This window comes from Sceloporus occidentalis, unplaced genomic scaffold, assembly GCF_023333645.1.
Source record: "Sceloporus occidentalis isolate IW3139 unplaced genomic scaffold, rSceOcc1.0.p SCAF_2, whole genome shotgun sequence".
NCBI classification, from domain to species: domain Eukaryota; kingdom Metazoa; phylum Chordata; class Lepidosauria; order Squamata; family Phrynosomatidae; genus Sceloporus; species Sceloporus occidentalis.
Window position 1 is genome coordinate 244,349,085 of NW_028316982.1, and position 12,695 is coordinate 244,361,779.

The window sequence follows — 12,695 nt, forward strand, 5'->3', positions numbered from 1 at the left end:
GAATGAGAACATTGAGTGCTGATAAAAATTGGTGAGTGGCTGAGTGAGTGGAATTTTTGAAAGGTTGGTGTGTATAACAGTCAGTTGGGAATATGAGTTAAAGATATTAGGAGAGTTAGTCTGGGTGTGCGTGAGAGAGAGAGATCATTTAGACTCAGGTCAGTTAGGATTAGGAGTGAGGGATATTAGTTCATTAGTGTGTTAGGATTTAGATATGCTGAAAACTTTAATTTTATGCTGCACTTCTGTTAATTTTGTATTATATACTAGTACCTCTAGGAAGACTTGAAACAGATTAATGGAATGCTTACACATGGTGTAAGTGGTTGCAGCAGTTATTCAAGATCAATGGTGACTAGTGGTGGGATTAAACAAGTAATGTCTCCCACACACATTTAGAAGGTTGCCATATTTGATGCAATAGCAATAGGACAGGATGAGGTCCTCAAAGTTTGTAGTGGGATAGGTGGAAACCTGCATGAGTACAAGCCTCATGGGACCACTCATAGACCTCTCAGCATGACTCGGGAACAGCTTGGGTGCTGAATACACATTGGAATAGATGGAATCAAGCAGTCCTACTGCTTCCCATTGAAAAATATGAAAAATATTTTCTGCATCCATCCCAAGACTGGCATGGTGGAGGTGAGACCTTTTCAAAACAACTCATGTGACTGTAAAAATATTTTGTGGTCATATTGTATTTTCACTCAGATAGTTCTGAATTTTTATTAAAAAGAGAATAAAATTCCAAAGTTAATTTGCCTTGACTTGAAGGAGACACCTAATTAACAAAAAATGCATGATGACTCTGTTGGCTTGAATGTCTTGGAAGAGACAGAATCCTGTTAGCACAGGGTGTAATTCATCATTCCTCCTATTCAGCAGTCTGAAACTATGCATATTTACTGAGAAGAAAATCTCTCTGAGTTTAATGAGACTTCTTCCCAAGTAAGTATGTAAGACATCAGCCTTAAACCTTCCAGCAGCCTAACAATTTTAAATTATTTGTTAGGAATGACTATGGGGAAATAAAGAGTGCGTAGGCAAGAGCCTACAGGGAAGTATGAATTCCTGAACATTTGAAAAATGTGTACACAAAATGTTATTCATGAATGCCTTATAGATTACATTTAAGCCTTGCACAACTTTTAAAGCCACTTTTGGCCATTAAAAAAACACAACAAACATCAGCAGCTGAACTCATCTGTTGCTCATGCCAGAATTTTCTTTTTGTGTACAGTTGTCAGCCAAAACTATTTTTAGAGATTGTGGTTAGTCATTTTTCTGAAAATACTCCCGACTAAAAGTACAGACTCAAATAATCTCTGTCACATGGCTATGTTTTGAGCAAGTTCTTCATATGGATTTAATTGAGGCGTGCAGTATGTGAGCAAAGGTGGTGTAAATAGCATTGTAATAAAAAATACATGACGATTGTAAAGTGAAGAATCTTTAACAGATTATACTTTGGAGCATGAAGGTACATTCCATACGGCAAAAGGTGCAGCTGTCTCATCTAATTAATGTACTAGCTCCTGATCAAAGCCAGGAAAACTTGCTTAGCATTGTTGTACATTTTGTAGTGACCTGCGGATTTTTAAAATTGTTTTTTAGCCTTATTCTTCTGAAATAAAGACTGATTATTTATCAATCATAATGGATCCCGAAGAAGTCCCTTTAGATGAACAATGCGAACGACTTCCTTATGAGGCCAACAAATGGGAATTTGCCCGAGAAAGGCTTAAACTGGGTAATAATATCTTTATTTTTCTACAGTTGTGTAGCATACTGGGTTGAAAGCGATGAAGTAGAGGTGTCTTTGCATGCTTTCCATCATTATGAACAGTAGCATACTAAAGGTCAGTCGGGACAAATTTGAATTAATGGAGGCATATTTTAATGAATGTGTGTGGAGTGGGGATGAATGTTAAGGAAATATTGTACTGAACGTTATTTGGCCCATCCTGTGTGCCTAGATTTGTATGCATATGAATTTGAGAAAGCAGGATGGAATCCTCATAGTCCTTTCCCCCTAATACTGACAGCCCTTAGCTTGTTCTATGCCGTACTTGCAAGCCACCCATCCTTAATTTAGTGGACATCCATATCTCTCTGAAAGGGTTCCAGAATATCCACAGGATGCACATTCTCACTCAGTGAGGATATGGAGAGGAGAAAGGCAGAGATCCTTTAACACATGAACTGAATGTGGTCCCTGTGGGCCATTTTGACAGCCTCTGTGGCCTCCATTCATTGCCTGGATTGTACCAAAGTACCAAAAAAAAAAAAAAAATCCTCTTTTGTACTATTGGGCTACTTGGAAGTTTCTCAGCTTTTGAAATGGTCTTCTTTCATGAATATAAATAAAGATTCACTTTGCTTAATGCAACTTTCAGATATACATTTGTCATATAGGGGTTTTGCTGTCGCCTTTGCATTATGAAAGCTGTTGTAGCTGTCCTGGCATTTTGTATCTGTGAATATCCTCTCAAAACCATTGATTGTTTGGAAAATGCCCATGCTATAGCTCCCTTTCATATGCAGTGCCTCAGATTTTAGGAGGGGAGTGCTGGCAGGGGAAGGAATTGTGTCATGTGCCCCTCTCATGAGTCATAGATCTTCTGACATACAGTAGTCCAAGGCTGATGGACATGTGGTCACCCACTGGAGGCTCTCACATCATAATCAAAAAGCACTGAGAGATTTCAGGTGCATATCTCAATTGTGTAAAGCCCAAATTCAACAAATATATGGGTTTTAAAACACACGTGCTTGTACTTTTGCAGTGTATTTGTGAGGGAGCTGTGCTCGGCTACAGTCCTCCATTGAGTACATAACTGATTGGCAAATATGCTTTGGCTATGTTACTTGGAATTGCTTACACCTCTAGTAGGAATGAGTTAATTTGATTCCTTGAGTTTAGCTTGTACTTGGGAACTGAATGACAGCTCTTAAGTGGTGTAATTGTGTGTGTATGTATGTATAGTGGGGAGACGGGTGGAATGGCATAAACATGGAAAGAATACAGTCCGTCCTCGCCTTATGCGGGGGATCCGTTTCAGATCCCTCCGCGTAAGGCGAATTCCGCCTATGCTCAAGCCCCATTGGAAACAATGGGGCTCGTGCATGGCGGTGTGGTGACGCGGGCGCGCGCGGGGCGCAATGGGCGCGCGCGCCCATTCAATTGAATGGGACGCACCGCCCCTTCCGCCCCGCGCGTGCCCCGCGGCTTGAGCGCATATGCTCAAGGCCGCGTATGGCGCGGGCGCGCTGTATTGTGTTCATGAATGAAAAACAGATTCTGAAAAGTTGGCCAGGAGCAGCATGTTTGTCAAATCATCTGCACAAGTCCCAGTTACATGGAAGTCCGTCCAAACTCTCACTGACCTTGGCAGCTCATGGAGCTATTATGTTACAAATGTGAAATATTATTGTGAACACTCTCTCTTTCTCTCTCTCTCTCTCTCCAGCCTTATACATATTTCCTTTCTGCCTTTTCATTCCACCTATCATTTTCTTTAGCAAATCTATTAATTATGATTTATAACAGCAAAGGAACTGTATTAAGGTCAACACTGCTAGGGAAAGTTTAGCCTGTCTTCAGACATTTAGGAAATGTATACAGAAATGAGGATTGCAACTGCTTCATGAACTCCATCTATTCATTTGTGGATAATGAACATGTGGAATACAACTAGTAGATCATGCCCGCCAAACCTACTCCCCACACCTTTCTCATGGGGTCAATGCTTGCAGTATGAGCTGCTACTGCTATTGCCATGCAATAGAAGGCACAGAAGAAGGTGCCAATCCAGAGTAACATTGAAGCAGAACACAAATGGCTTCAAATCCCTTTCTTCTGATAATGCCCCAGTCTTGCTTGTCCGAGTCCCTCTGTGGTCGCTGGATGTTTGGGGAAGACGAATTCTGACTCTGTTGGTTCACAATGTCTTCTAATGTTCTTGCTCCTGATAGTCATTGGAGATTATCAGACGGGAAAAATGACATCCTTGTCCGGTTCTTGTCCCGTCTTTCCTGTGCAATCCCTGGAAAGACTTTCACATGATGTCAGGCTTATCCGAACATTGTCCCTTCCAGGAAGCACGAATCACAATGATCGTGCGAAAGACATTCATATGACATTGTGCTGATCCTGTCATTATCCCACCATCGAAGTGGAATTATCCTGGCATTTTGTATTAATGGGAATTCACATTAACACAATTCCACTTCAATGACAGCATAATGGCAGGATCAGTTCTACATGTATGAAAGGCTTTTGTGTGATTGCAGTCATGGATGGGATAAGAACAAGAGAGCAATCCCGATTTCCAATTAATTTCATCACATGGGAAACTTTCACAGCTAGTATTAGTGTAGTGCTAGTATAGTGCTTAAGAAGCTACTAGTATAGTGCTATCTGCTAACATGGGAGAAGGTTTCCCAGCTGGAAGTAGTCTTAGATGGTAGAGAAAGCCATACTGTTTAGTCATACCGTAGCCTTTATATGGGAAAATGTATATCAGAATGAAGCATCTGCCCTTTGCCATGTTATTAATGCTAATTAATTCAAACCTTTAATCAGGTTGTTCTTTTTCTTTCCCCCAACTCTTCCATCAGCTTTGTCAAGACTGATCCTTTTTATCATCCAATACATTGTGAACAGCTGGCACTGTGGCTAATGAAAGAAAAAGGTCAATAGATATATTGAATTGAAACAATGGGAAACCATTGTTAATTGCTACATGAATGAGCCACAATGAATCCAGAGCTTGTTTTGTTTGCCAGATGAGATGGGGAATATCTACTCCTGGTTTAAAACTAGCTACAATTCCCTATGACATCCAGACTTAGGAAGCTGCACTTTGTTTATTTTAAGCTAGTCAGAGGAAGGCTTAGTTTGCCCCTGTAGGGTTGCAACTTAAAGGGGTTGTCTCTAGCTATAAAAGTCAGCGAGAGTTTTGTGATTTTGCTGGGATGTGGATTGCACCTTGCATTTGTAACAAAACTGCTCTGTATGTAATTATCTTCTGAAGCTGCTGGAGGGATTTTATGCGGCTTGTAAAGCTAGGAGAAATTGGTCCAAGAATTAAAATATTCAAACATGCTCTCAAAGTGCTTAAGAGCCCATGTTTGGCACTAAAATGTAATTTGACTGAAAGCAGAATATTAGAATTTTTTTAAAAAAAAAGAGCTGTGAGGTTTATTAGAGTTTTCCATGAAACTGAGATTGTACAGATGGAAAGGATATCTGGAAAATGTAGGAGTGTTCAAATACAATAATACCCCTGTGGCATTTTACTGAGTACAGAGTGAGTTTTACAAGTTGCTTATTCCAGTGTACTAAATGGGCTTTTATAGACAAAAATGAATGCAGAATCTTCCATCTAAATCATGAGTGCATGGGGTTCCTAAAGGCCCAGTGGCAAAATTAAGCTTGTGCCATGACCAATTTATATTCACTCGTTTTTTCATTCAGTCGTTTATTTCTATCATGCCTTTCTCCTGACACAAAACACTTTGTCATGCTATTTACCATAATATTTATTGACGTAAGCAATGTTTAATACAGCCTTTCAATCTGTTTAGAATTCCAGGGTGATATGCAGTCCATTCATTAACATATAATTTATGTGTTTTTATTTTATTTATTACAATTACTTAGATAAAATAAATAAAATAATATAAAAATCCTTACAAGGAGGTTTACAACTAATTTTTTTTTTAAAAAAATACCCATTATAAACAAAGGTTAAGATCCTGTATGGGAGGCATAGAAAGCCACTATGACATAGTTGAGTGGTGTGAATTATGACTCTGGAGGCCAAGATTTGATTCCCCGCTCTGCCATAAAACCCACTAGGAGACCTTGGGGAAGTCACTCTCTCTCAGCTTCAGAAAAAGGCAATGGCAAATCTCCTCTGAACATAATCTTGTCAAGAAAATGCCACTATAGGTTCATCTAAGCATCTCCATAAGTCAGAAATGACTTGAAGGCACACAAGAACAGCAGCAACATGGGGGAGAGAGCAGTGGTGATGTAGTGTCAAATCTAGGCTTCAGTAGTTAAAACTCAGCAATCCTTTATTCAGCACTATAGTTCCATACCAGAGACATTCATTGTCAGAACTAAACAGCAAGCGTTAACAATGCCTAATTAAACTACACACAATTTCAAACTCATGACAAGCTCAATTTTCATTTGTTAAAATTAATAAACTCTTTTTCCCATCTTGTTTCCCATACTGCCCCTTTTTATTCTTACAGTGAGATTCTTCCCACAGAAATGATCCTGAGCAGGCTTAAATCATGCCTGCCTCCTCTCCAGTGTTATCACATCAGCTGTGGCTGAAATCACCATGTTTCTGCACTAACTGTTCTACTGTATACCCTAGCACATATTCTTCCTCATATTTCATGGCAGAAAAGGTGCATTCACAATTCCAGACATGCATCTACAATCCATCTCCTGATTCAACTTCCCAAAAACTACATTAAAAGCCAGGCAGCTTCACCAACCATGGGAGTTGTGCAGCACTAACAAGCAAGACATTGAAGGATGACAATCCTCAAGCAGTGGTGCAACATGCCATTGTAGCATGTCACAACTGTTTGTTGTACCCCAGCTTGCTGGCAGGTACTATGGCCATAAATGTGAACAGCAAAATTTATGAGATCATAAGCTTACCTATCTTATGACATCATAAATATCAAGCAGGATGCCAGTCAATACCAACAACTTGCACACATCAATGGAGCAAACTTTTTATCTGCCGTTCCATTGTGTAGGACTCCAACCAAGGCGTCCAAATTACATAAAAGAAAAGAGGTTCTTCACAGTGAAAGTTGTTTGCCAGTGGAACAGGCTGCCTTAGAAGTCGGTGGACTGTCTTACTTTTAAAGTTGTTAAGCAGAGGCTGGATGATCATCTATCAGAGATGGTATATATGTGGGTTTCCTACATTAGCACAAGGTTGCTCTAGATAACCCTTGTCATTGCTTCCAATTATACAGTTCTGTACACTTATAGGGTAGGTGATGATGGAAGGACCTCAGAGAGAAGGGGGATTCTTTGATGATTCTCACTGTAATGTGCCTCTTGCTCCTGTACTTTTTCTAATGAACATAGGATTGTAGGATCATAGCATTGGAAGAGACCATAAGGGCCATCCAGTCCAACCCCCTGTCATACGATATACAATCAAAGCACTCCCAGCAGATGGCCATCTAGCCTCAGTTTAAAAACCTCCAAAGAAAGAGACTCCACCACTCTCCAAGGAAGTGTATTCCACTGTCAAACAGCTCTTATCATCAAGAAGTTCTTCCTAATGCTGAGGTGGAATCTCTTTTCCCGTACCTTGAATGCATCACTCTGTGTCCTAGTCTCTGAAGCAGCAGAAAACAAGTTTGTTCCTTTTTCAATATAACATTCCTTCAAATATATGGATATCATGTCACTTTTCTCTTTTCTAAACATACCCAGCTTCCTAAGCCACTCCTGATAAGGCATGTTTTCCAGACTTTTTGCAATGTTTGTTGCCCTCCTCTGTACATGTTCCAGCTTGTCAATATCCTTTTTGAATTATGTTGCCCAAAACTATGCATAGTATTCTAGGTGAGGTCTGACCAAAGCATAATAGAGTGGCACTATTACTTCCCCCGATCTAGATACTACATTTCTGTAAATGCAGCCTAGGATCATATTGGCTTTTTAGCTGCTGCATCATACTGTTGACTCATATTTAGCTTGTGGCTTATTAAGATCCTAGATCCCTTTCACATGTACTGTTGTCACCCCAGAGGTCCCCCATCCTATATCCATGCATTTCATTTTTTTCTCCTAAGTGTAGTGGCTTACATTTCTCCCTATTTAAATTAATTTTGTTAGTTCTGGCCCAGCTTTCTAATCTGTTAACATAATTTTGAATTCTGATCCTGTCCTCAGGCGTATTTGTTATCCCTCCTCATTTAGTGTCATCTGAAAATTTGATAAGCATGCACCCTATTCCATCATCCAAATCATTAATAAAGATGGTGAATACCACTGCACCCAACCAGTCACTTTTGATGACAAGTTCTCATGTCAAGAGGCATGGCATGGTGAATCTGCTCCAGGTTTTATTTTGAACTTTAAAGGAGCCAGCCAAGTGCTGAACCCAGGGGAGCAGGGTATAATGTTCACCAACATGGATAGCTCCTTTAAAGTTTAGACAAGTGGTTCCTAAATTTTGGTCCTCCCGATATCTTGGACTTTGGGTCCCAGAATTCCTAACTGTTGGCCAAGTTGTCTGGGGCTTCTGGAAGTTGAAGTCCACAAACTTGGAGAATCAAAGTTTGGAGGAAACTTGATTAGACTTGATTTGATTAGACTAATACCTTGAGTGGATTCACAGTCATAGTTAAAGAAGCAACCAGCTACCACAGGATCCCTTCAAGGCATCTGGTAGTTAGATAGGTGGTAATGGACTGGCTCTGTCCAATATTTCACTGCTACTCCCTGCCCACAGCTCAACTTCTTCTGCCCAAAGTGGTTGTTTCACTTTGCATAATAGTAGGGTCAATCATGTTAGTTACTACTAGCATGTCTTGATCCCATACAGTATAAATGCAGGATCAGAAGCAACTATATGCTGTAATTGCCTCTCTCCCTGAAACTGCTAATATTTCTAGCTGCACTCATACCTTCATTCCAATGGGTTTGATCACGTTAGGGCTCTGTTCGTGTGTTAAGATGGTGTTAGCATGGCTCAGTGAAAATGGTAGTGTAACAATTTTATAAATTCTGGAATCCTGTGTGGACTATTATAGTTTGAACACAGATGGAACTTTAAAATGTAATGGAAAATTTATTAATATGAATTATTCAAAGAGCCTCTCTCTTAAAAACAGCAACAACAAATCACCTATTCTTTATTTTTGATGCAGGAAAGACACTTGGGCGAGGCGCTTTTGGGAAAGTAGTACAAGCAGCTGCTTTTGGAATTAAAAAGTCTCCCACATACAAAGTAGTTGCTGTAAAAATGCTGAAAGGTACTGTGCACAACAAATCTATTCTTACTTAATGCTGTTGAGAGGTGTGAGCAATGAATTCCCTATTTAAGTTCTTCTGAATTTGTAGTTAGGTGTGTGCGGTTAAATGCATGATTGCATTTGTATATTGATAAATTATAGGTTTCCAAAATAGTTCAGATATTGCATAAACTAGTAACTATAATTTACCATCTTCCTATATTCTATAAGAATTCATCTAAAACAATATTCATTATTTATGTGGCCGGGGGGGGGGGGGGGGCTTACTAGAAAGACATAGTTCAAAGGTTAGGATTCACAGCCAGTTCTATGAAGTTTGGAGAAGTTACTCTTTTGGACTCCTAAAATTTTCCAGGCAGTGTACTTACAAATGCAAATGAGAAATCTCCCAGCAGACAATGAGCAATAATCAAGCAGACACTCATCCTCTTTTGCATACCCTCCCACCCTGAGGCCTGCCATTAGCAACAGAACAATACACATGCAAATCACTCCTGCCTTCCCAGGGTCACACAATATATATACCCAAGTCCTTTCCAAGCAAGCATTCTCTGAAGATGCCAGCCACAGATGCTGGTGAAACATCCGGAAGAACGTGGCCACATAGCCCGAAAAAGCCACAAAAACCTATAGTGTACTTACTAGTTAGGGGATCTGAAAATAATAATAATAATAATAATAAGAATAAGAATAAGAATAGCATTTTCAATCCTCCCTATGAGTGTTTGACAGGGTGCTCTGCCTAACTCTCAAATCCAGAGCCAAACTTTGGATAAAACAGTCCCTTGGGTCCAGACTCCAGAGTACCTCTGTTACCAATTCAGGTGTCATTGCAAAACCTAGCAAAGGAGAATTGTGTCTGTTGGTCTTTATTCTGGGGGGAAAATAATGTCAAACTTGAATTTCAAAACTGAAAAGAAATGTATGTGATAGCCAAAACACGTTGTTGTACCTGTTCAAACCCAACTAATCTGTAGAACTTGGGGGAGAAAGCCATTAAATACGCTTTCTGTTTCCCCTTCCCCCTTGTCCAACTGGTGGTGTAATTCTGTCCTGGGTTTTTAGTTAGTGAAAGAGTCCCAGCCACCAATAGGATGCTAATAATCTTCAACAAGAAATGGTGGTGGTAGCAGAGGATTAAGATAGATCACAAAACAAATCCTCTAAACTTAGCAGAAAGCAAATAATTTCTCTTGGCCTTGCAGAAGGAGCCACTGCCAGTGAGTATAAAGCTCTCATGACTGAGCTGAAGATCCTGATACATATTGGCCATCATCTCAATGTTGTGAATTTGCTGGGAGCATGCACAAAAGGTGGAGGTACTATATTCCATAATGTCTTATTTGTGTGTGTGTGTTTAGAAATGGATCTTACTTTTCTTTATTGATTAATTTGTTATGGGCTGGAAGATGATTCTGAATGTGAAGATCAGCTCGGCTTTGTCACCAAAGCTTTAGTTTGAAAGTTCTCTCCTCTTAGCACCATATTGATTTGATCAAGCATAAATACATTTTTGAGTCATGGACTTAACAAAATTCACCACAAATCAAACTTCTCTAACAGCTAATATGAAACCCAAGCAAAGGCTGTATTTGGGGTGTCAATTATATTAACGTTATTTCAAATAAAATACATATTGATTAGTTATGCTGTACTATTCAAATGTTCAGAAAGTCTTCCTTAATCCTTCCTTTTTCCATTAAAATTACTTACTTTGTTTACAGGGCCACTAATGGTGATAGTTGAGTATTGCAAATATGGAAATTTATCAAGCTACTTGAAGAGCAAAAGGGCCTTTTTTTCAACTAACAAGGTAAAGATCCAAATTCCATATTTTATTTCTCCTGAGCAGTACATTACCTATTGAAATAAATAACATATATCTTCTGTTGCTGTTTAAGACAAGAACAAAAAAGTGAATAGAATCTGGTATGCAAAAGCAAGATCTTGTAAACATGTGAAGATGGGTAACAACAATGTTAATAACAAATAATAAAATATAATTAATAAAGATCAGCAGAAAGATTCATTGTAGTAGCACCTAACCACTCATAAATGGCCAGATAAACCAATGAGCCTTAACCTGAGGCTCTTTCAGATTGGTTGAAGGAAAGATGAGTTCTTGTGATATAGCTCCTTGGGGTTTGCAGGGATTTGCCAGTTGATTTTGCCTCTATCTGCACTTGTTCCATTGTGGTTTTTTGGGGGGGAGTGTACTGATTTCTGGAAACTGCACTAGACTCTACCCAACTGGGACATGGTTTACAGATGTGGTCCTATGGTTTCAGGGGCCATTGTTCTCCTTTCTGATTTTTTTAAAATTACAATTTTAGAAATGAGAACTTAGAATCACTATAATATAAAAATGGCACTTCATTGGCATAGGCCATATATGCTATATGGCATTGTAACGCAAAGAGAGAGAGAGAGAAAGGAAGAGAAGAGAAGGGTACTTTTTTGTTCTGATGTGTCTTAGAATTAAAAAGGGTTTTAAAATAATAATAATAATAATAATAATAATAATAATAATAATTTATATTCCACCTTTTCTCTAGGGAATCAAGTTGGATAACAACATCTATCTCTTCCGACAAGCTTTCCCCCATGTGTCTTGACATCTGTCCTCTCCCCTATTACTCAGTTGCTATTCAGCTAGTTTGTTTTTGGTTTTATTTTTTGGAATTGTATGTGTTTTATCGGGATGTGTTTTATGATGTTTTAACTTGGTATGTTTTTATATTGTATATTGTATTTCTACACGTATGTTGTAACCCGCTTTGATCTCTGGAAAAGCGAGCTAGAAATAAACATTATTATTATTATTATTATTATTATTATTATTACAACATAAAAAGAAATTAAACAACAAAATAAGTTTAAAAATATTCCTGTTAGGAAATCAGTAAAATTGTGGGTAGAATATTGGGGGGAGAGAGATATCTTTTCCTAGGGAGGAATGGGACTGATTATGTTAGTGTTAGTGTTAGTGTTAATACTAATAATAAAGAGCAAAAGAATAAAAAATTCTAAGGAGGAAAGGTGCAGGTCGTAGTGAAATAAATACATATAACTGTACAGCAGCGCATAAACAAATATGGAGGTAGGCATGGATAGATATATACAAACAAAATGAGTACTAAAATAAAGATTCATAAGTTTATAAATGTTTATTTCACAAATATTTATAGGTAAAGCATATATTTGGATTTGATCATAGAACTGAACAATTAATATTCAATAACACAGTCAGACAGATAAAGTGTATCGTAAGCAGAAACTGTTAGGAAGGAAGTCACATTTGTATATTTTATGTTATATGTATGTTTTACTATGTTTTGAAAAATTGTGTTGTTGTAATGTGATGTTACTATGTGGTTTATTAATGTTTGTGTCATGTGGATATTTAATAAATATTTTAATAGTAATAATAATTCCATATATATAGTCTGGGTCAGAATGCAAAAGGATCTTGTAGCACCTTTGAGATTAACTGAGAGAAAGAGGTTAAGTCTACGAAAGTTTATGCTACAAATTTCTTTTCTCAATTAATCTCGAAGGTGCTACAAGACCCCTTTGCATTATGTTGACACTATAAATGAGAGACCTTCAAGAGATCCTGTCGCTAACCAACCTGCTCAGGTTTTTGCAGACTCAGAGATATG

At 38.4% G+C, this 12,695-nt stretch overlaps 1 protein-coding gene across 1 annotated transcript in view; it reads left to right on the plus strand.

Moving 5' to 3' along the window:
- LOC149319904 (vascular endothelial growth factor receptor 1-like) overlaps positions 1-12,695 on the plus strand; it is a 127,467-nt gene that overhangs the window by 91,328 nt on the left and 23,444 nt on the right. Inside the window, exons 15-18 of the mRNA XM_089512568.1 lie at positions 1,618-1,753; positions 8,929-9,033; positions 10,239-10,352; positions 10,758-10,846. Coding sequence (XP_089368694.1) covers positions 1,618-1,753; positions 8,929-9,033; positions 10,239-10,352; positions 10,758-10,846 — 444 coding nt within the window. The remainder of the gene's footprint in view (positions 1-1,617; positions 1,754-8,928; positions 9,034-10,238; positions 10,353-10,757; positions 10,847-12,695) is intronic.